Here is a 24,578-nt window from a genome sequence, read left to right as displayed (position 1 = left end):
AACTGCTGGTGACAAGGGACAAGGTGTACATATGTGCTCAAGGATGCCATGGGTGAGAATACGAATGGAGGCGAGATTTGTGATGAAAGCTGATGAAGAGCAAACTCCAGCTAAACCTTTTTGTGATGTCCTGTTTTTAAACACCCGAAGTATTGCACGCATCTTTTGGTTCAGTTGTTTAGATGTATTGTTTATCCTATGATCTTTTGACGCAGTTGTTATTTGGATGTGTTGTTGAACATGTGTGTGGGACTGGGCTCGGCAAGGTTAGTTTTGACATGAATTTGCCTTGTTTGTGGTTTTAGGCAGACAAATTTACAGCTCTCGGTTTTCTGTGAGCGTGTTCTTCGTTGGTAGGCTTGATTGGCCGTGTATTGGCTACAACCTTGGGGGTTTCTATGGGAATTTTTTTATTTGTCTTGTGACTATTGGATTTGGTACTTTGTTTTGAGCTCTCTGCTTTGGGCATCGTGGATAATGGGACTGATTTTGTGGACGGATGTTGGCTGGAGCAGATATTTTTTCATCGATGGATTAAAGTGCTAGAAATATATCTCTGTCAGTGCTTGCATAAAACTGATACTTTGGCCGTGTAGGTCTGTAGGATGTGGGATTTGGTGGTGTCGTTGCGATCTGCGGCTGTTGAGGTGTATTATTTTTTTGGAAGCTGTTTGAGCATATCTATAGAGGACTGTGTGCATAGGTTAGTCATCGTAATTGTTTTTAGGTGCAAGATGGGTTAGTAAAAATATTATATATGTAATGGAACCCTTTTTTTAATCGTTTTTTGTATCTATAAAGGACGGGGTGCATAGGTTAGTCTTCTAGAGTTCATGAAAATATCTCAAAACTCTAGTAAGATGGGAAAAATATCTAGAAAAATCTAGAAAATCCCCAAAACATTCTAATGATGTATAAACATGTTTTAAAAACTTTCCTCAACAAAAACATAAGATGCAATTAGCATGAATGCTTTCACCATTAATCTATGTTGCATACATATTGGGTTGCATCTCTTACTTTTGTTGTGAAAAGTTTTTTACACCAAATTTAGATGTCGAATTCAACGGTTTGGGATTTTTTAAATATTTTTAGATATTTCCCCATTCTCAAATAGCTAAATTAAAATTTAGAAGCTTCTAAATATAATTCCATGAGCTCTAAATATATTACTTGGGTTCATCGTATCCTAGCCTATCTCTAATATTTTTCTTAGAAGTTTTAGAAGGTTAAAGACATTTTATGTGGTTTAAAAATCTTATCAAATATTTATCGAATTTTGTAACTATGAAAAAAAATACAAAACCGCCTTCGAGACCACTTCAAGCCAAGGGAAGGAGGTAATTTGAATGATTTTAAGTGTACATGGGGGGTAAGATGTTTAGTTTTAGACTTTGAGGAGAAAAATCAGGCTACAACGATAGTTTAGGGAGGAAAGATGGACTTTTTCGTTGTTGTTTTCAGCTAGGTAGTCGGCTAATGAGGTTATTTAGGATCATCTGCTCTTTGGTTTCAATAGGTCCCCAACTATCAATCTAGTTCAACTATTAACCTAGTTAGATTTTGCTCCCTCAACCACAAAATCCATATATCATTACTCTTTCAAGTTTCAACTATTCAATACATACCATGCAAAATAAAACCTGTTAATGGTTTTGGTAGTTTTAGGTGGGAAAGATCCATTTTCACCTCGCTCAACTATTGATATGATCAACTTTACCTCTTAACCTTAAAAGAATATATCCTTGCCCACTCAACTATTTAATTAATAACATAAAAGTCACACACCTAGGTTATTCTGGAGATAGTTTCCTTACATATAATTTGTAAATACAATTGCCCCACATGTCATATGGCTTATCATAGTCTCTTCATTTTATGTTTGCTATGGTGAGATAGGTTAGAAAATGGTAGGTCCATTATCATTGAAGCCAAATCCACCAAAGAGAATAGTATCTCCATGAGTTGGCTGGAGCTAGGATCATAAAGCCAATATGCCATGAGTGGATACAAAACTTTCATAACTGCCGGAAAAGCTGGCTAGGGCAACCATGGTGATGAACGAGGTATTGGTACTTCGGCAATGCGTAGGAGACCACGTGGATGCACGACTGTCTTTGTGGCTTCGCTTGACAAGTTAAAACTCAAATAAATCATTTAACTACAAATCACATTATTATGCAACTCTAACATCTATATGAAAGGAATTAATTTAATTAAGAATTCATGGAAAGATGAGGGTTTGATTAAATAACAAAATTCAAGGCATCACATCAAATGTTCATTTTTTTTAAAAATAAGATTTTTTTATACAAATAATATCCCACAAAAATTGAGATATTACAATGATCATGCATGAGTCATGGTTGTCATGCTTTCATTATTAAGTATAGAATACTCTAGATATAGATATTTTGCATGGTATAAAATATCTAGGAAGTAGATAGATAGCAAACTAAAATCTATAAAAGTAGAAGAGTGTGGAAGGTTGCAACATGGCAATCCATAAGCACATATAAATTAGGGTGTTACTCTATGTATTAGTACATATATGTCGGTGTTTCGTAAACCGACGAGTGAATTTCTGAGTGTCGCGCTGCTTTAGAAAGACGATGGTAGCACTCAAGACACAAGGAAATTATACTGGTTCAAGCCAGAGCCCTACGTCCACTCTCAGAGAGGGTTGCAAGTTCGTGTTCCTCAGTTCAAGTGCTTTGAGGACTTACAATGGCGATGTGTAAGTTAAGGGATTCAAGGTAAAGTCTCGGAGATTTCATCCCCTCTGAAGGGAAGCCTGACCACCCTTATATAGAGTTCAGGGGCCAGGTTATAGTGGAGAGATGGGTTCTTCTGACCCGAGTGGTCGAGAGCCCGAGGGAGGGAGAAGCTAGTAAACTTGGTCGGCAATCCATCCTATCTTGTCCTAGCATCTTCGCACGTTCAGGCATGGTTGTCTTCATGGTCGTTGTGATCTTGCTCCCCATGCCACGGCGTGGCGCGGCATGATGCTACAGTGTTGGTTGTGACGACACTATTTGCACGACTGTTGACGGTAGTTAATGACAATTATAAATCGTCAATATACCATGCATAAATGACTAAAATGGATCATCAACATAGACTTAGGGGTTTAAACTGACAATTTCTATGAGTTTCGGTGAATATGTGTTTTCAGCGGGATTTAATCAGAAAACCGTCAAGGAGAACCTATTCGTCAAAGGAAATCACGCTTATCCGCGACGGTACCTACATGGAAAGACTCTAGAAGATAAATCACCGAAGCAGAGCATGTGCCACTGACATGTGGGGCTGGCTAGCCCACCTGCAGGCCGCCGGCCTGCATGCCCCACTTGGTAGCCCCTCCTCGCTACGTCGGTTCTCCACCGCCTTAAGGATTGCATCTACGCCGTTCTTTTAAGTCCGTTTGATTCAAGGGTCTAGGATGCTTGAAGGCCCCTATATATACCTGCCTGTACCCCTTCCTCCAGGCAGATCCTAAAACCCTAGAAACCAGAAGCCACAATTCATATCTAGCTACTGAACCTGATTCCGTTGAATGGAGAAATTAGAGACATGTGAGAATATGTATGGAGGCAAAGATCTTTTGTGACTGTGAAGGAAGCTAAAGGACCAAACTCTAGTTTAACCCTTTGTTAAGTGATATTGCACCATCTGCATGTCATCTGGTCTGCTGAACCTGTTAGGATAGTGGATTAGGTGTTATGGAGTTCTTATTTTAGTTCTTTTGGAGTTCTTATTGGCAATTGGTACCCACATCGAGTAAAGTCTCTTTTTCACATCAAAATTGTCTTATCATGGACGTTACATTCGATGTTGCAGTTGTTTAGGACTCTCATAGCTTTCTGGTGTACCTCAGCTGACTCAGGGTACTCAGCCTCAATAGTCGTCCCCGCCGGCACGCCAGCGCCACCCTCTAGTCTAGTTCACTTTCCCTATAGCCTAGATTTATCATCGAGGAGCGCAAACCATCAAACGTGGTCATATCATGGAGGTTGAGTTATGGGGTTGTATACTCGAATGTTTGCTTGGATGTGAACTAATCTACTCTTCCTTATGCCTCCAAGTGTATTTTTGTCGATCTATAATCGATGAATAGAGGCAACGCTCTAATATGGTCCCATGCCTGCATCGAGGCAAAGGACAATTCAATAGAAAATCGATACGCATAGCACAACTTCATAGGCTTTTCACGGTACCATCGCTTCAACAAAGGAATCCCAGTACACATATAGGGACATAGCCTTTGCAGTTGTTTTCACTTCAAAGGTTTGTAGCCTTAAAGTGAGTTGTCACTTCATCGTTATTTAGCCTTTATAGTGAATGTTCATATCAATAGTAAATGGTAAGAACATAGCCTTTTCACATACCTATCGGATCAGGGTAAATGCCCCACCTCCATGCCACTTTCTATAAGTTGACGGGTAATAGTTTTTGTGAACACAGAGAGCAACAAGTTTAGACCAATGTCGCGTGCATCAGGGAAAGGAAAGGGAGGTGATACCATGGTGTGGCAGGTTTGTATGGTCCTGATTGGTACAAATATCCACTAGAGAACTTCCCATTGCAGGGTAAGAGTAATTTTCGTCCACCAAGTAGGTTGCCATCATATGATAATAGGAAAGAAGAGTGGTCAAAATGTTGCCACGATGAAAATTGCGTAGTGCAGGTGTATGATGGTGGGATTGATGGAGGACGATAGTTCTTCAGATGCTCTCAAGGATGAGTAATTCATACTAACCATTCCATCATTGTAGTCATTTTGCGTGGATGCTGACAAATTTTTTTGTTTTGTGTAGTACTACATCACTAGATGGGTTGATCCACCAGCCCTTTACCCATTTCAAGAATAGACCCAATACCTACAGAACCGTGTCTTTGACCTAGAAAGGGAGGTTCGAAACATGCCCACACCCAAAGATGAAAATACTCAAGAAGAAGAAGTGTTACCTGCTCCAATGGAAGATACATTGGTATGCACTGATTCGTATTGCAAGTGCCCCCTGCCATGGGAACATGGGTCCTTCTCCTCCTTACAGTGGTGGATTATACTATGGACAATGTTCATCACAATATTCCTCGTAGTATTCTATGTTCTCTGGATGTGAGTTTGATTAGGACCTAACATATGTGATGGTTTAATGTTAAATACAATTGTATCGTATGCCTTTGAATCCATAGTATTAGTTTGTGTTTCTTTAATTCCTACAATGTACCGTACCTTGTTGTTTCAGAAATTATGATGAGTTGCCTCTGAGAAGGCTTTGTTGTAACATTTAATTCATGGAACATACTGTTGCCTGCAAATGACTGAAAAGGGTCCAAGATTTGAAAGGCCACGAACTAGTAATTTATTGCAAGACTTCAACCTCTGAAAAGGCTACACGTAGGGACTTTTATTGCTCAACTCGAATCTTGAAAAGAAGCTTTTCATATCGTCCTCTCCATGGACCATGCCCACTGCACCAGATAACCTACCTACAAATATGCCTCCTATGTATTCCATACCACATCTCCTCCTCAAGTCATCACACTTCTACTAGACAACAATGTCTTCAGGGATGTCAGACCTAATAGGAGTGCCTGAGTGGCATGAGCATCCAAAGTGCCATTGTGGCTGGCGGACGATGTTGTGCGTCTGGATGGACCAACTATGGTCGTAGATTCTTCAAGTGTCCAGACCTGGATAACGACTTTATGGTAACAACGACAACTAAATCATTTGTTTCTCATTCTCATTTTTCTACATAATCCATGACATCTACCACTCTACACATAGCCTTGCAAGTTCATCAAATGGGTGGATTGGATAGTGTCTACATGGCCACAACGATGACCAAGCGACAGGGAAACCAAAGGTCAATACTTTGTGAAGATGCATCAAGCTCGCGAAGTGAAATGATAGATGCGACTCGAGCAAGAGAAATGCTTGAGGGTGGATCAAATCGTCTGAAGGGCAAGGAGGATGAGCTACAAAGGAGGCGGGAGCAGTTAGTTGTGCGTGAGGCAGCCATCAAGCATCAGGAGGAAGAGCTTCAAGCTGGTGGGGCAGCCCTCAAGTCCAAAAGTGACACGAAGAAGGGTGTAGCGGAACCATCTTGTGGGTGCAAGAGAAAGGGCAAATAGCCACACTACACCTAGTAGACGAAATGTAATATACACAGCAAGTTAAATTCTCTAAGGCATTTTAGGATTAACGATGGAGTTCTGAACCTATTTAGTAACATAGAGTCTACATATGCCATTGCATGTCATGCTTTAGTTAAATTCCCTAAGGCATGTTAGGATTAGTTGTTGGACTATTGATCTTAGCTACCTAGAGCTCCACACATGTCATTTATTGTTGCAGGTAATATTCATGTAGCGCTCAGTTAATAAGAACGTGTTTGTTCCTTCAAAAGTTTTTAGTATTATTATCTTACTATGTTCCTTCAAAAGCTCTATAAAGTTTGTTGGGTGATGAAGGTTGGTTGCGACATTGCAGGATGACACATGGAATAAACCAGGACGCCGACAGGCCTAGACGGCTGTCCAGATGTATATTGCCCCTGTCGGCTTTCAAGAGGCCGACATGACCCCTATCGCCGCCGACAGGTCCCTCTGATGATCGTCGGCTGCCACGTCATGGCCACGATGACTGACAGGGTGCTATATGTATAACTCTCCTGTAACAACTTCTAGATTCGCAGTTAATCATTTAAAAAATTTCCTCGCTGAGGCTCATGGACGTGTCGAAGCTCTTCTACCCGTCAACAGGTGAAGCACTGGACGCAGAGGCTCAAGCTAAGATGAAGACTTGCATCAGTAAGGGCTTGTTTAGTTCCAAAAATTTTTGCGCAGTACCCATTACATCGAATTTTGCGGCACATGCATGGAGTACTAAATGTAGACGAAAAAAAACTAATTGCACAGTTGGGTGAGAAATCGCGAGACGAAACTTTCGAACCTAATTAGTCCATAATTAAACACTAATTGGCAAATACAAACGAAACTGCTACAGTAGCCAAAACCCAAAAATTTTTGCATCTAAACGCGCCCTAAGTTGAAGATCAACCGAATGCCTACACCGAGCATTCACTACCAATCATTTCTGCCAATTGAACCTGACCGTTCCATTGGTTGTGCTCGCTCTCCTTGGCAAGTGCAAGAACAAGGTCCTCTTCTCGGACGAGGCCGGCAACACCAGCATCTACAACACTGAGCTGTGCTCCCTGACTCCAACACCCATCCTGAATTCGCTCAAGGATTCCTATTGTGTGGCGGTCTCCATCCCAGGTGCTGCTGCTGCCCGTGCCATGCCTGACTCTGACGATCACTGGGACAACCTGTTCGTGTTGGATATGCACCGTTGCACGTCCTGTTTCGAGGTTCTTGGCTACGACTCTATGGGGAAGTGGCGCTGGAGTGAGCTCCCACCGCCGCCATTCTTGGAGGACCGAGAGTACGAGGTCCCTCTCATGACTGACTCCACGGTGGTCGACGGCACCAGGATATGTGTGTCAACCACCACATCAACCTAGTCATTCGACACGGTGACCCATGAGTGGAACAAGGTGGGCGACTGGGTGCTGCCCCTATGACTTGTGCACGCTGGACAACCTCTCCACTGCCGCGGGCTCTCCGCCACCGACGATGCAGCACATTGGGGAGGAGGAATCTGAGCTGCCGGAGAACTGGTCGCAGTTAGTGCACGGCCTGGTGAACTTTGGCTCAGCGAGGTTTTGCATTGCCAATAAGTTCGTTCTTAACTTTGGTGAGGTAAGACGTCCCTGGATCCCGGTGACTGTCTTCACCGGCGTGGAGGTGCTGCCCGGTGATCCGCATGGTCAAGCACAAGTCCAAGAGTTTCAGAACTGAATTCGAGGCTGTGCTCTGAGCTGAGCCCATCGATTCTAATTCTAATTTATCCATGCTTTTTCAGAAGTAGGTTCAGAGGTGCTTATTAGGGGTTAAATTGGACGACAAATGCTGCAGTGACTTTGCTTTTTATGTACCTACCTTGTGTTAACTGTTGTCGTTGGTTATCCAAGTACTGTTGTAGTTTTGTCGTGAGGACTACATATGTCTTGGTGCTTTTCTCTGACGATTCCAACAGATACACGGCAAGCGCAAACTGCACACAAGTCATTTTAAAAAAACTACGGTATTTTAGCATTTTCACACATCAAGCGATGCCGTTGGGCAAAGTTTGGGCACACCCATGCTTTGTCCGAGGCAAGTGCTAGTGCCCGGACGTCCGATCGGATATCGGTCCATTGGATGGTACCCGCGCCTACACCCCGTTTTGCGCGCCCACATAGGGCTCGTGTCGCTCTAACGTCTATGTACAACACCCGGTCTACTTTGCAACATTCAAATGAAACACTTGCAACATATGTCCAAAACTAATGAAACAATTGCAACATATGTCTGAAACACTTGAAAAACGCCAGAAAAAACATGAAAACACGTGCAGCCATTGCAAACATATGCAACATCAAGATGAAACACATACAACATACATATGAAACACGTGAAACACTTAGAACATACCCTTGCAACATCCGGATATACTTTTGTAACTGTTGGAATATTGTTACACGTGTATGGTAGGCTTTTGTAACTGTTGGAATATTGTTACACATGTATGGTAGGCTTGTATAGTTACGGTTGTTACGGTTACACATGCATGGTAGGCATGTATAGTAAGCTATTATTGGTGTCTATCACCTCCTGTAATTCAGCCCATTGGCTTATATATAATGGCGCCCCTGGCTGTTGCCTAGTGTGGCTTTTGCCCTCAATCTGATCTTCCCACTCTAACATGGTATCAGCCGCATACCCGATCCTCCGCTTCCGCTGATCGCGCGCCCAGGCCGCGACTCTTCTTCCTCACGCCGCCACCCCTCTCCGCGCGTGTTCCCCTCACGACACGTCCACCCACCCGGCGGCCCGCCCTCCTCTCTCTTGCCATGGCCGACGACGAGATCGTGCCCGATCCCACCGCAGCTCTTGCTGCAGCCCTCGCCGCAGTCCTTCCTGCCGCCGCCCCTCCGAATCCTGCTGCCTCTCTCGCCACCATCAATATCAAAACTCACCTCCCCATCACCCTGGAACTTCACCCGCCCAATTATCGTGCCTGGCGTGAGCTTTTCACCACCCTCCTCGGCAAGTTCGGCGCTAGTCACCACATCGATGGTACGCCGGTGCCTGACCCGGTCATGCCGGTGTGGACGACGACAGATTTCTCTGTCCGATCCCTCATCTACTCGTCCATCTCTCCGAAGCTGATGAACAAGGTGATGACGCCCGGCGCAAACGCCCGCACCATCTGGCTGGCGATCGAGGTGCAGTTCCAGAACAACAAGTCGTCGCGGGCCCTTGCGTCGGAAGCGGACTTCCGCAATCTCGCGCAAGGCAACCTCTCCTTCTCCGACTACAGCGAGCGCCTCAAGTCGTACGCGCGCCGATCTCGGATTCCCCGTCAATGAGCCGACTCTGGTCCTCACTCTCATTCGAGGCCTAAGTCCGACTCTTCGTCACATGGGGACCCTCATCAAATCCTAGGATCCCCTGCCGACGTTCAACACTACGTGCTCCATGCTGGAACTTGAGGAGGCGGACCTCAAGATCCCGCAGCCTGGCGAACAAACGGCGCTGGTGGTGGCGCCTCAACCGCCGGTGCCCCAGCCACTCGCTTCCCCTTCAGCGCCCCAGCAGTCCTCCTCTGTGCCGCGGAACAACAACAAGAACAGGAACAAGAACAAAAATCGCAACAGTGCGCCATCCTCCGGCAGGTCTGGCGCGCCCGGCGGTTTCGGCGGTTTCCGTCCGTTCCTGAACCCCTACACCGGCACCTTCCAGATGTGGCCAATGCAGCCTACCCAGGGCGTGCTTGGTCCACGTCCCGGCGTTCCGCATCAGGCCATGTTCGCTGGCGCCCCTCCCGAATTACCTACTGCCGGCGCGCCTGCAGTAGCTGCAATGACGTCCACCACGAACACCTGGGATCCCACTGCCTTGATCAACACGCTGAACTCCATGACCCTGCAGCAGCCCGACTGGTTCATGGATTCCGGCGCGTCCTCCCATCTCTCCAACGATCAGGGTATTCTCTCCTCCACTTCTCCTTCCCACACACCCACAAATATTCTTGTCAGCAACGGCTCTTCCATTCCCATCACCGCTCGTGGCAGTGTTGTTTTTCCCTCTCCTACCCGGCAATTTTCTTTATCCAACGTTTTAGTTTCTCCTCAATTAGTCACCAATCTTATTTCCGTGCGCAAGTTTACCATTGACAACCTTGTGTCTGTGGAATTTGACCCGTTTGGTTTGTCTGTGAAGGATCTGAAAACTAAGGCGCTGCTCTATCGGTGCAATAGCTCCGGCGATTTGTACCCTTTCTTCACGCCACCCACCTCCACTCGCGCAGTGCTGCTAGCTCTTGCAGAAGACATTTGGCATCGTCGCCTCGGCCATCCCAGCGCCAAAGTTCTCTCTCAATTGAAGTCAGCCAACGCCATCTCTGTCGCCCCAAATAAAACACCTGCCACTCCTTGTCATGAGTGTCAGTTAGGAAAACATTTTCGTTTGCCGTTTTCTACATCTTTAACGCACACTCAGCGCCCTTTTGAGATTATTCATTGTGATTTGTGGACTTCTCCGGTTCCCAGTGTGTTTGGCAATAAATATTATTTGGCGTGTTTAGATGATTTCACTCATTATCTCTGGACATTTCCCTTGAAACTGAAATCTGACACTTTTTCCACTATTCGCGATTTTCACACCTACGTGTTAACACATTTTCAGTGTCGTATCAGTTTCGTCCAATGCGATAATGGTCGTGAATTTGATAACCACGCTGCTCGCTCATTTTTTCTTTCCCAGGGAATTCGGTTCCGACTCTCTTGCCCGCACACTTCACCACAAAATGGAAAAGCTGAGCGTGTCATCCGCTCAATCAACAATATTCTTTGAACATTGTTGATTCAAGCCGGTCTTCCTCCCGCCTTCTGGGCCGATGCCTTACACACAGCCACCCACCTCTTTAACCTCCACCCCACAAAAGTCCTAAAAAATCTCACTCCACACCAGGCTTTGTTCGACTCCAAGCCGTCCTATTCCCACCTCCGGGCTTTTGGATGTCGCTGCTATCCCAACCTATCGGCTACCACTCCTCACAAACTTGCGCCACGATCCACCGAGTGCATCTTTCTCGGCTACCCCTCTGATCACAAGGGCTACCGTTGTCTTGATCTCAAGTCTAAGAAAATTATCACGTCCCGGCATGTCGTGTTCGACGAGCTCACATTTCCTTATGCCACTCGTAATAGCACCCTTGCCTTTTCGTATTCGTTTTTGGATGACTTTGCAGATGATGATACGGTGCTCCAACATACATCTGAAACAAATGAAACATTTGAAAATATACACTTAAAACATACGTGTTTAGCCATTGTAACATGTGCAACATCCTGATCTACTTTTGCAACATCGATATAAAACACTTGCAACATACCTGACCTCTAAAACATCTAAAACAGTTGAAACATACGCTTGCAACATGCAATTTCAACGCAATATCACCTTGCTGCTTGGACAAATGGAGACTCATCGTTGCAGAGCTCGACAGCGGTGTGGAGGTCGGTGACGGCGCAGAGCTCACCGATGCGGCAGCGACGCGGGCAACTCGGCGGTGGGGCGGCTTCACATGAAGCTCCTCCCCTCGCCTGTTTGCTGAAGCATTCGTCGTGGAGGCTCTGCGGCTCGGTGGATGGTGCGGTGGCAGCCACGACGGTCAGAGCTGAGTGGGGAATATTCTGAATGGCTGATGCATAGTAGAGAGATTTGGGAGAGCAACTGCACCGAAGCAAAGAAGACAGGCCGGTCGCCCGGCTGATCCACAAGCCCAGCGAGCGAGCATTGAGAGCATTACCGTTTGTCCACGTTTTAATTATATCCAACCCATTCAAATTTTAATTATATCCCTATCCAATGTGTTTTAATTATCCACGTCCAATGAGTAATGGGTACTTCCTCTATCATAAATTATAAGCCATTTTGGCATTTCTAAATTCATAACTTTTACTATATATCTAGATATAATATACATCTAAATGCATAGTAAAGATTATAAAGGTAGAAAAGCCAAAACATGTTCAGCCTGTTCGGTTGGCTGGTTCATATCGTTGCTGGTTCGTGAAAAAGTACTGCTGGCTGATTTATATGAGAAAAAAATACTGTTTCGACTGAAAATTTACGATCGTATACAATCATTTTCCTCCAGCCGAACAGGCTGATTATAATTTGGAATGGAGTGAGTAATAATTAGTGGGTATGGGTAGCTCTGTAGTGGTGGCGGATGGTCACTGGGAGTCTGGGAATACCATATCTAATGCAAAACAACGGTGCAACGCCGACGCCAATGCAAGAAAAAGCAAATGTAAGTGGAACGTGCAGACCTCTTCAAAGGGGAAAAAAAACTCATGTACAAGAAATTCAAAGCTTTGCTAGTACTGTTTTTTTCAACAACTTAAGACCACATTGGTTTGTATGATAAACTGTAACTCCATGCAAACAACAACAGAGATAAAGATGATAACTAGATAAGTGTGAGTGCTGAAACTGAATGGCCAATACAACAAATCCACCGAAAACCTGAAGAGTTGTTGTGTTCTCTGAAACTATATGAACCAAGAAACCATGCCCTTTTCTCAATCTCAGGTCAGTGTGCCTGATAGATATAGCTATTACTGAAGCATATAGCTACTAGTTTCATTTCATATAATAGATAAGTAAACAGATGACTTTACAACCACGTAATTTGCTTGTATGGCCAATCTATTCTAATATTCAACTTGCGCTTCTTCATTGGCATGATTGTATCATCAGTTTCTTTGCTTACAACTTGTCCAATGGCTGAAATACACACAAGATTTAGCAAAACATAAAGAGATGACCAAATGTGGTTTTTCAAAACAGTACATTATTGTAGTTTTCAGTGTGCATCTTATAACACATAGCAATCCATACATTTGGGACGAATTATATTTCAGTTCAGGAGCTAGTTGTATTTAAAATGGAAGCAATAATAGCATGAGAAAAGTATTGACATTACACAAACTAAATAAATTTACATATTGCAATTTAAAAGGATATATGGACAGGCTTGATCATATTGCTTTCACAGGGTATTTCAGAGGATACATAGTACAACTATAACTAGTATAATCACTTGTTTGCTAAAATTAATTAATTAAAAATGATTACAGGAGACCATAAAAGCCATACATTGGCTAATCCACCCATTACTCTGCTCTCTCTTTCTCAGCTTATATCGCAACACATGACTGAATACTAGTAAAACAAGTGCTGAATAGATAAACATTCAGACATCAACCTCTATGAGAAATGCTTTCACAGGGTATTTCAGCATCCTTTTTCTCCCCACTAGGTGCGGCATTTTTCGTACTAGGATGTTTTGAAAAATGCAATCCAATATGCATGGGCTGACCTTCTCTTGTATATATATTGATAACTACAATTTCCCTAATAATGGAAGATGATGGTAGTGATTGCAGGTGTGACGACAACAATTCTCATGTAACTAAGATGTCAACCTCTATGAGAAAACACCAAATAACCATTACGCATAAGACAAGGAAAACAGCTTCTGAATTTAAAAAGATGTAAATATACTATACCTTATCTCATGCTGTCAGCTCTGTTTTCAGGAGTTGAAATTTGGAGACTCAATTAAGGCTGAGAGTTCATCTCTGAGACATAAGGTCTGCACTGAATCTGGCATCAACTCAGCACTTTGGCTTGTATCATATTGAGCGGATGAGCAATTCTCTCCCAAAGAAGAATCTTTGACCAATGAAAATTGACAGAAGGGCTGGGAAATAGAGCGGTAAACTGTACGTGAAATATTGGCTGTGACTTGTGAGGAGACAAGAATCAAATACAGTCCACTAACTGAACCCTTGGTCAGTCATCTTTACTGAATCATTTATGCCATCTGTCATTTCTTCCGCTAGTAAAACAGGTGACTAAAAATACTTAAATATCAGAGTTTCAGTACTGGACAATGACAAAGCTGCGCCATTAGAAAATCTGGCATTTCTGAAGAGAGCCAACACTAATGATCTTTCTGCATCACTGATCTCTCACTCATCTGTTTAAATTCTTCCAGTTATGCTCAATGGGAAACATGCCAGTGCCACTTGCATAAAGTCCTCAATACCTGACAAAGTAATCGATCATATTACATGACTGCAAAGGCATTTTTTTCTCGAACACATAGTAAAGGCAATATTATACCAGAGTTATCTACCTAGAATTACAATGAAGCCTACCTTGCACTGGTACTTTCCTCAGGTTGGAGGCTGGATGACGGACAAGAGATGGTTGCATCAAGCCAATTTAACATGCTTTTCCCCACCAAATCAGCATATGAAGAATCTTCATTCAATATCCCGGGCAGGGGCTTTATGATGGTACTCGTAACAAAGGGGAGCTCACACATTTTCTATGTACGGTTGAGCCCATAAAAAGATTGAGAATAACCCTATATTTAAAGTCGGAATGTTTATGTCATTGTCTTGATCAGTCTTCAAATTTGTCACCATTGTCATTGTGTTGGCCCCTCCTAATTTTGTTTCCAAGCTAAATGAAGTAGTAATGGGCATGCATCATAATTGTACAGTGACTGACAACTCTAAGGGAACTGCCATTTCACAATTTCGAGGCACAACTCAGATAGTAACACAACAATACAAGTTAAATAAAATATTTCGAGGATAAATATTGTGCATGACAGATAAGCCACACAATTAGCTAAGAACTAAGAAATTTCACAAAGATACAACTCATCATTTCGAATAAAGTGCTAGTTGAATCAAATATTTGTTGTGCTAATTAAAATCATGGAGTCTGTGAAAGAAAGGAAGAAAAGAACACTTACAGTTTCATCTGTAATAGCTGGGTCCAACTGGACCTTCACAGATGCGTGCCCATTTTGTAGAGATGGCTTCCACCAGAGCGGCCAATATTCTCCCTACCAAAAGATGACATCATCTGAAAGAAAGCGCTACTCGAAGATTTGTTGCGCTAACAGATGTTGTATGCCTTCTGCAAGCTTAATTAGCCTTGAAATCAATTCTGTCATCCAAACAATCTTTTGAACTTGAGCACATAGGTACAAGAACCAATTTCGGTACTGTATATATAATCCCCCGAATCAATTTCATGGCCAAGAGCTAAAGACAAGCTACATTCATTACAGATGCCATCACTGTCCAATTTGTGGAGTAACTGAAACAACTTGGTGTGATACTAATTTACACCTAGTAAGTGGAGTAGTAAACAAATCAGCGCAGGCCAAGAAGAGAGACCGGAAAACACCACGCCGAGACGCCCGCCCCCAAATCATATCACATCACAATCTTGGCTTGCGCAGGCGACTGCGTCCGGACGGAGAAGGACAGGACAGGACTGTCGAGTGGAGGTGGGGAAATCTAGCTTGAGAAGAAGAAGAAGAGGGGGACGGGCTACAGCTACAGCTACTGATTAGGAAGCGTCGTCGTCGTCGCGGCGGCCGAGTAGGAGCGCGGCGAAGCTGGCGGCGGCGGCGTTGCCCTCGCGTAGTAGCACGCGGAGCGCGAGCCCCGCGATGTCCCTGGTGGCGCGTCGGCCCTCGGCGACGAGCGACCGGGGCGGGCGGCCCGCGAAGGCGAGCAGCACGAGGACGGTGGTCCAGGTGACGAGCATGGCGGGCGCGGCCACGGCCAGTGCCGCCCCCATGGAGAGCAGCCCGAACACCGCGCCGTACATGACCGAGGCGTACAGCGCGGCGGGCCACACGGGCGCCGAGGCGGAGGAGTAGTACCAGGCGCGGACGGAGGCGAGTAGGGACCAGGAGGAGGAGAGCAGCGCCGCGTACACGGCGAGGAAGAGCGCTACCCAGGTCCGACGCCGGCTTAGCGCCCGCAGAAGGAGTGATGTCCATGGCGGCCACGCCGCCGCTGGTGGCTCGGCCGCCGGATCCATGGACGGGTGGGTGATCCGGGGGATGAGGGAGGGGGGGGGGGGGGGGGGGGGGGGGGGGGGGGGTGATGCTTGGCTTGCTTCCGCCGGTGGCGATTCCTGACTGGGGTGGGGATCGGCTTTGCTTTGCTGTGCTTTTTCGCTTTGCTTGGCTGGGGAGGCGAAGGGAAGGGAGGAGCAGAGCTGAGCTGAGCTGAGCAGGGAAAGGGGGAAGTGGAGAAGGCAACGGGGGGTTCTTGTCGGCTGTCACGTTGGCCACCGGACAGGAGAGTTCTTCTTCTTTCCTTTTTCGGCACATTTGTGATCTAGGGGTTCTCTAATTTCCCTTTTTTAGTGAAGTTTTTAAACGGGCCGAGCATGATAGCTGCAGATTGTATTATTATGTATTGACGATGATAAAGAAAAAGACTCGCGCCTAACCTAACCCCACGAGAGATTTGCAAAAGGAGATCACACCTACGGAGACTAACAGCATGTTTGATCCATTTACCATGACAAAAGTGCACGGAGTATTAAATATAGACTAAAAAATAACTAATTACACATATTACGACTAATTTGGGAGACGAATTTTTAAGCCTAATTAGTCCATGATTTAATAATGTAGTGCTACAATAAACATATGTTAATGATAGATTAATTAGGCTTAATAAATTCATCTCGCAGATTACTGATGACTTCTGTAATTTGTTTTATTATTACTATCAAATACTCCGATGTGACACCCCTAAACTTTAGCATCTGGATTTAAACACCACCTTAGCCCCTAAACTTTTGCTGCTAAACTTTAGTCCTTGCTTCGGTGTTTGGATCCATGGCAAAAAAAAAAAAGGGCTAAAAGTGCAAAATGAGGTGTCATTCACATCCCCAAATGCTTTTAGCTCAGTTTTGCATCTTTTGGGGTGCAAATGGATTAAACTTTAGCCTCTCCTTTTGCTCACTTTTAGCCTATCTATTTGGATCCATTTGCCAAAAAAAAATAGACTAAAAGTGCAGAGCAAAAGATTTGCTATGGGAAACAAACAGGGTCTAATTAAGACAACTCTATCAACTAGCAAACCACTGCTCACAGCAACAAAAGCGAAAACCACAAACACAAACATAGCGGCAAACACATTTTAAGCATTTTTAAACCGGGTTTCTTTAAGCCCTTTGGAGGCGTGGGCCGGCCGTGACCAGGGTCGGACGGGTTCGGCCTTCGGCGCTGCTGCTGCCGTGCTCGCATGGTGGCGAGGTGATGTGGCCCGGCAGGCGCTAGGCCCACCACTGGCCCACGGGGGTCATGTGGATGTGGTGCGTGGCGTCGACACCCTCAAAGGCCGCGTGCGAGGGTGCTGGGCCGTGCGTTGTGCACTTGAGATTTCTCTGTTACGGCTTCTGATTTCCTTGCATACTACTAACTACTGCAGTGAAACAAGCACGTGCTCAGCAGCCGGGGATTAAATTAGGGAGTGGGCTCTTCTCTTTCCTTCTTGATTTTTTTTCTATGTCTTTTGGACCTCCTCCGTCCGAGATCCCACGACACGCGCATACATGCATGTAGATGTACAACCTTTCTCTATTCCATCACTTTTAATTTGAGAAAAATATTCAATCTCTTTGTGAATTTCGATGTGCTTTTATACATGGCGTTGGTTTTGGTCGATCTCTAAATCGGGGACAGAGAGAGATGGAGGAAGGATGCCAGCCATGACCGGCTTTTATATAGAACATGCATGGCACACCGAGGAAAGAGAAAGACAACGGCGGTAAAAGAATTTTGGCTTGAAAATTTGCATGCAGCAGGGGGAATTTGGAGGCCAATTTTTTCATAGTAGGCAGGCGGGCTAACAGAAGAAGAAAGAGAAAGAAACAGATCTGGCCTCGTTCGCTGGTCTGAAACTTGGTTGAAACTGACTGAAAAACACTGTTCTGGCTGAATTGTTGTGAGGGAAAAATACTGTTCCGACTAAAAAAACAAGCCGAACAAACTAAATATGGGGTAAGCCGAACAGGGCCAGATGTGTGGCCGATGGAGGGCGCGGTGAGAAGGGAAAGAAGGAAACGCGCGCCGGAAAAGACAGAAATGCGCGCTGTTAGCACGGTAACGACGTTTGGAGCGCAGTTAGCGGCAGATTTATCAGTAAATCAACCGATGCCGGCCCAGTTAAAACAGATCTCCGGATTTATTGTCAGTCGAGACTGGTTGGATCACGATATTGGTCACCGTGCCCGAGTCAGATAAATAAACGGAGGGATCGGAGTACATAGGTAATCTATGGATCTTGTCTTTCATGACAGTGCCCACCTGGATGCACTGTCCAGAAGAGGTCATTCCAGATGCATTGGAACGACCTTTTCTGGACGCGCCATGCTAGACAGCGTGAGGAAGCGCTCGAGTTGAGGCCCGGCAAACTCACGGCAGGCCGTAGAGTGCTAGCCGAGTATGGGAAGTGGGAACATGTCTGGGCCGTCGCTCATCTTTGTGCTCGAAGAGCTCCAGCGCTCCAAGACTGATAAAGACATAGGGGTGATGCATGTAGGTCTTGGACCAGGACTCGATGCGGATTAGGCCATGATGGAAGTAGCAGTGAATACGTAGGACACAGTTAGTTGTGGTGGGATTGGATCACCGTCCCGATTAACAAGACTGGTGATGCCGGGCCGCTAGGGCGGCGCTCCGGCCGATGGTGAATCTTATGGATGTGGATGGCAATTGTCATCGGGCTTCAAAGGAGAAAGATCGAGCATGATGTTACTCAGATGGTCTAGCACTAGCAGTGTGAGGAGATCTGAAGATGAGATGCGGCTCCGATGCAGCATATTTAGTGACACTGAGGCTCAGTAGTAGTGGACTCGTCAGCTTCTGTGCACGCGCGCTCTGTCTGTCTGTAACCGAACCATCTTACATGGGTCACCTAAAGATTAGCATGCAGCCCGCGTGCTTTCGGCCCGGTCCGAAGCACGGTTGCATGGCCCGGTCCGAAAACGGCCCGGCCCGTACGCGACCGTGCCTCGTGCCGGCCCGGTGCCCGCTGCAGGCCGTGCTTGGGCTGTCAACAAGGCACGCCGTGCGGCACGGCCCGGCCCGTTTTTCTAGGGTTGGCCCGGTAGGGCCCGGTAAGCCGGGGGGCTATATAAGCCAGCCGGCCGTCCCCCCGCGCGGCCGCGCCTCATTTCCCTCCCCCGGCCGCCGCAACCGTTCCCCACCGCGAAACCCTAGATCCCACCCCACCTCGCCTGCTCGTCCCGCCTTGCGCCGCCGCCCACCGCTCGCCGCTCGACGCCGGCAAGGACTCCAAGATCCACCGCTCGCCGCTCGTCCTGCACTCCGACAAGGTCTCCACCGCCGGATCTTGGAGATCTTGGAGCTCTCCCTTCTGAGCCGTCTCCACCGCCGGATCTTGCTCTCCTTTCTCGTCATCTTCCTAGTCTCCGGCCGTATCCTGAGCTCTCGTACTGTCTTCTTCCTTCTCCCTCCCTCTCTCTCTCTGACCGGCAAGGTCTTCACCACCGTGCAACTTGTTTGTCACCGTCTGTCGGGGAGTGGTGCCGCTGCCGCTCGTCTTCTTCTCCGTCTCTCCGGCGCCGGGCTCCGGCTCCATGCAGGTAAGCTGATCTCCACGCCTCCAGCCCTCCACCTCCACTCTAACCCTAGATCTAGCCCGTAGCCTTGAATCTTGATCTATTCTAACCTCTCTGCTCTCTCTCTCTCTCTCTCTCTCTGACTCTCTGTTTTCTTTTTGCATTGCAGGTCACCGGCGTTAGCTGGTGCCGCTAGATCCGTTGAGGAACGGTGCCGAGAGCTGAAGAAGAGGCTGTGCGGTAGCCATGGCCGGCTCTGGTGACGACGATGGTCCAACCATCAATGACGAGCTCAGGTCGTTGGGCCAGATCCCCGACGACGAAGACGACATGGGCGATGCTGCTCATCTCTTGTTCGGTAGGAGTGCTCCTCCGACCAACCGAGATGATGGTGCTGATGGTGGTGCGCCGGCGGCTAGTGCTGCTGCTGGTGCGTCGGCGGCGGCCCCTAGTGATGCAGCTTCACTCGCTTCGTCCACCACTGGTACTGGTAAGCGGCGCTCCCCTGTGTGGGCTGACTTCGAGGAAGTCAAAGAGGTAGTGGATGGTGAGCAGGTTGTTTCTGCTATTTGCAAGCTTTGTCGTCATCGTTTGTCTGGTAAATCTGCTAATGGCACTGGTCACTTAAAAAGACATCTAATATCCTGTAAAAAGAAAGTTGATAGGGCTAATGCTGTTCAAAGTAGGCTTGCTTTAAACCCTGATGGATCTTATAGAAACTGGGAGTATAAGCCTGATGTTGCTAGGCATGAGCTGATTCGTTTGATTGCTAGATTGGATCTGCCTTTGTCTATTGCTGATAATGATGCTTGGGATGATTACATTCAGCGTGCTCACAATCCTAGATATAAGAGGGTCACTAGATTTAGCACAGCTAGAGATCTGTCTAAGCTATACAATGAAAAAATGTTGCACCTTAAAGCTGCTGTTATGCCTGGTGTGTCTTCTGTTTGTTTGACATCTGATATCTGGTCTGGTAATGCTAAGGAAGATTATATTGCTGTTGTTGCTCACTACATTACTTCTGATTGGGAACTTAAGAAATCTGTTATTGGTTTTAAACTGATTGAAGTGAGTCATAATGGCATTAACATTGCTGAATGTATCTCTGGTGTGCTTAGAGATTGGGGCCTGCTTGACAAAGTTTTCTCTGTTAGTCTTGATAATGCATCTTCTAATACAACTGCTATGCTTGCTTTGACCCCTTTGCTTGATGGTTACCTGGGCTATGATGTTGATCCTTCTGATCATACTAAAAAGGTGTATCATGTTGTGCATCAGCGATGTGCTTGCCATATAATTAACTTGATTGTTAAATCTGGTTTGAAAAGGCTTAAACCTTGCATAGAGATTTTTAGAACTGCAATTAACTTCCTAAATTCATCTAATCAGCGCATTGCTCAATTCAAGGAATACTGCCAAGCTAAGGGGATGCGTCCTCGTAAGTTTTGTTTGGATATGGATGTTAGATGGAACTCAACCTATCTTATGCTTAAACATTTAATGCCATATAGAACTGTATTTTCTGTGTTCATTAATCTTCAGTTTGGCTATCCTCTGTTGGTTGAACAGCACTGGTACATTGCTGAAAAGGTGTTGCAGTTTCTTGAATTGTTCTATGATTCAACTGTTGCTCTGTCTGGTGTTTATTACCCTACTAGTCCTTTGGTACTGCATCACATACTTGAGATTGCTAGCCACCTGCATGACTATGAACATGATTCTAATCTATGTAATGTTGTTGCTCCAATGAAGGCTAAATTTCTTAAATACTGGAAACATGTGCCACTGTTATATGCATTTGCTTTTGTTCTGGACCCAAGGGCTAAGATGAGAGGTTTGCAGAATGTGCTTGACTTGCTTGCTCAGAGTAACAATATGAGTTACATTGATTATCTTGCTGAGGTCAAATTTGAGTTGCATAAACTGTATGACAAGTATGAATCTAAGTTTGGTGCAGCTAGGCCAGCTAGGACCACCCATCCATCTGGATTGACAGGTAAGAGGAAGCAGGCATGGGGCAAAATATTTGGAGGATCAGTTTCTTCTGGTCCTTCAAGTACTGCTGGATCATCTGCTGTGCCTCCTGGTCTCTCTGAGCTCACTGTTTACCTTGACAGTGACAATGTTGTGGCCTATGATGATGATTTTGATGTCCTGAATTGGTGGCATGAGCATAAACTAACCTTCCCAGTTCTCTGTACAATGGCTAAAGATATTATGTCTGTCCCTGTTTCAACAACTTCTTCGGAGTCTTGCTTTAGTCTTACTGGCAGGATCATTGAGGAGCGCCGACGTCGATTGGGACCAGACACTGTGGAGATGTTGATCTGCGTGAAGGACTGGGAGCTTGGTGAAGAGAAGGGACAGCATACAGTGGAGGATGAGGAGTATGAAGACTACTTCAAGAATCAGTTTCTAGATCATGACTCTGGTGCTAGTGGAATAACCACTTAGGCAGTTAGTGAGAGTGAGGCATTGAGTCTGAGTGAGAGAAGACATTTGAGACACTTGGTTTGTAATAACTTTGAACAATTGAACCATTCAATAATGAGCTGGCCGTACTCTTTTCCTTTGTAGGGTTTTATCTCACGAGGTGTGAGTTTTACCTACAAAGGTTTTTAATGAGGCGGCATTGCACGAACAGCTCAAGTTTAAACATATTTGGCTTCCATTTGCTCTATTGTGAACTGATGAAATGTGATTATGTGAACTTGTGACTTGTGAGCTATAGCTATGATATCAAGTATGAAATGTGAATTCTGAAATGTTTTTGTGATTTGTGAACTTGTCAATTGTGAAAATGAATTTGATACATGTCCTGAACTGTAGATCTGTTGAAATGAATTTGAAAAAGGTGTTTTTTAAACAGCGGGCCACGGGCTGGCCTGATGTCTTAATGGGCCCCGTGCTGAACGGGCTGGCACGGCCTGTAAATCGGCCCACGGACCGTGCCTGGGCCTGCAAGCAAACACGGTGTCCCATTGGGGCACGGCCCGGCGGCACGCCGTGCCAATCAGGCCCGTGCCCTTACGGGCCGTGCCTAGCCCGGGCCCGGGCCGGGCCGTGCCGGGCCGGCCCGTTGCTCAACTTTAGGGTCACCGCAGCAGCAGCATGGGTCACCGACTCGTCAGCTTCTTGATGCTGATCTGCCTGGTAGGAAGCATGCATCAGTCCTTTAATTTGTTGTGGGCATGTGCGTCAGCCATGACGACCTTGCAGAATAATGGATGCTGATCAAGTGACCGGGACCACCTCCAGCTCCTAACCGTTATCTACGCGATCGGTGGGTAACAATGCAAGCTACGAAAAAAAGTTGTTACTCCCATGTCCTTTGTGTCTTCCATACATACATTAATACAGGACATACGTACGTACGTTCAGACTTCAGACTTCCAGATCGAGTGTGATGAATAATACAGGCGTCACGTTCGTACTCATGGGCCATCAGCCGAAATGGGCACATCTACACTCCCATGTTCCCCCTCATCGTCGCTACGGTCCTCGACTCCGTGTTGCTTGGCACCAATATTTACATGCGGAGGTAATTAATATAAGCCAAGGTAGCATGTTAGAATTTAATATGGTTTAGTTTTCTTAAGCCCATTGCTAGATGAGGTGGAGGCAGGGGTTTTCCTCCCATCTCTCTCTCTCTTGGGAGTTTCTAGTTATATATATACACACACCAATTCTCGACAAATCAGGAATTACTATTGGGAGTTTCTAGTTATGAATGGAAATCATAAGGTAGTCAATTAGTATTTTTCTCTTCTCGCTGATGCAGTTGCCATCGTAACTTGTCCATTCCAGCGTCTGTGTGCACCGGCGTTCGGAAGCTTGTCCATTCCAGCTGTGACGTCTAGGAGGGAGGGGTGAATTAGGCAACGTAAAAATCTAACTCTAAACTATGACATCTTTTTTTAACCCTAGCAAAACTTATGCAATAGATAAATTATCTAAATGTGCAACTATGGTTTTGCTAGTGTGTTGCTATCTCTACCGTAAAATGAGTAATACAAATAATGTAAATGCGGAAGTTAAAGAGTAAGATAGAGATATGCAAACTCCCGTTGTCGATGTTTCGAACAAACACCGGCTAGTAAATTTATAATTGATGCGCGTTAGGCCCGGATGGTGCGCTAAAGGAAACCAGGTTTATACTGGTTCGGGCTGAATGTCCCTACGTCCAGTCTGTTGCTGCTCATGTTATTAGCACCGAAAAAAGGTTCGTAGTAGGGGGTACAAACGATTAAGAGAGGGACGGGTCCCAAGTCTCTGATGGAATGGTCGAAAGGGTTGCCGAGAGCTTAGGTCGCTGCTCAGCTATGTGTGAAGTGTCGTTTGTCAAGAGTCGATCCCCTTAGTGGGGGGCCTGCCCTCCCTTTTATAGAAGGGAGGAGCTGGGGTTACAGATGGGAGAAAGGAGAAAAACCAGAGGCCAAGAAGCCCTGCCGAAGGTGTTGAGCCCTCCTTTTCCGCTGAGCCAGCCTTGCTGACAGGGCCAGACGGTGTCAGGGATTGGCACGTTCGCCGGGCGCCCGTGTCCTGGCGACGCCATGCCCTTATCGGATCAGCAAGTGGCCACGTCTCGTCCCGCCCCTCCGGGCGGCGTGTCGGACAAGGGTGTTGACCTGTGGCCCTGTGGGGAGCGGGCGGCGCGGTAACAATACGTCCGTCACTGTAGATGGCGCGAGTCTCTTCCTAGACCATAGTGGTTGTCGTATGCCGATGTTAGTATCCGCACCCGAGGGCTGGTGGCGGCGCCTACAACACTGTGGGACAAAAGTCAATGCCTACAACACTATTCGAGTATTGTTAGGTCGGATATGGCTTAAAGCGCCCGTCCCATCGTATCCTGACGGTACCTTCCCGCATGCGTGCAAGGCATGGTCCTTGGTATGGCGGTTGACTCGAATGTCCTGTCGTACCCTGTGCTTGTCAGCATGAAGGAGCAAGGCGCAGTCATTGGG

At 46.0% G+C, this 24,578-nt stretch overlaps 3 protein-coding genes across 4 annotated transcripts; 2 read left to right on the top strand and 1 right to left on the bottom strand.

The window, feature by feature from the left end:
• Positions 1 to 8,969: 8,969 nt before the first annotated feature.
• On the top strand, positions 8,970 to 9,488 carry LOC136502921 (uncharacterized). Its single transcript, XM_066498171.1, has one exon. The coding sequence runs from the start codon at positions 8,970 to 8,972 to the stop codon at positions 9,486 to 9,488; it is 519 nt and encodes a 172-aa protein (XP_066354268.1).
• A 3,077-nt stretch (positions 9,489 to 12,565) lies between these two features.
• On the bottom strand, positions 12,566 to 16,077 carry LOC136505526 (uncharacterized). Of its 2 annotated transcripts, none has more exons than XM_066500690.1 (4): positions 14,963 to 16,077; positions 14,355 to 14,725; positions 13,701 to 14,242; positions 12,566 to 12,915 (listed from the first exon to the last, which is right to left on the bottom strand). In XM_066500690.1, exon 1 carries the CDS (start codon positions 16,045 to 16,047, stop codon positions 15,568 to 15,570), a length of 480 nt encoding a protein of 159 aa, XP_066356787.1. In that variant the 5' UTR covers positions 16,048 to 16,077; the 3' UTR covers positions 12,566 to 12,915; positions 13,701 to 14,242; positions 14,355 to 14,725; positions 14,963 to 15,567. The 2 variants fall into 2 exon arrangements, with proteins under 2 accessions (XP_066356787.1, XP_066356788.1); XM_066500691.1 differs by having other exon boundaries at positions 14,355 to 14,566.
• Positions 16,078 to 18,944: 2,867 nt separating this feature from the next.
• Positions 18,945 to 22,252, top strand: LOC136504522 (zinc finger BED domain-containing protein RICESLEEPER 2-like). The gene is made up of 2 exons (XM_066499457.1): positions 18,945 to 19,632; positions 19,778 to 22,252. The coding sequence occupies exon 2, from the start codon at positions 19,855 to 19,857 to the stop codon at positions 22,063 to 22,065; it is 2,211 nt and encodes a 736-aa protein (XP_066355554.1). The 5' UTR covers positions 18,945 to 19,632; positions 19,778 to 19,854; the 3' UTR covers positions 22,066 to 22,252.
• Positions 22,253 to 24,578: the final 2,326 nt, after the last annotated feature.

This window comes from Miscanthus floridulus, chromosome 14, assembly GCF_019320115.1.
Source record: "Miscanthus floridulus cultivar M001 chromosome 14, ASM1932011v1, whole genome shotgun sequence".
In the NCBI taxonomy this organism is placed as follows: Eukaryota; Viridiplantae; Streptophyta; class Magnoliopsida; order Poales; family Poaceae; genus Miscanthus; species Miscanthus floridulus.
Note: the sequence above shows the minus strand (reverse complement) of the source record. Positions and strands in the feature narration are given on the sequence as shown.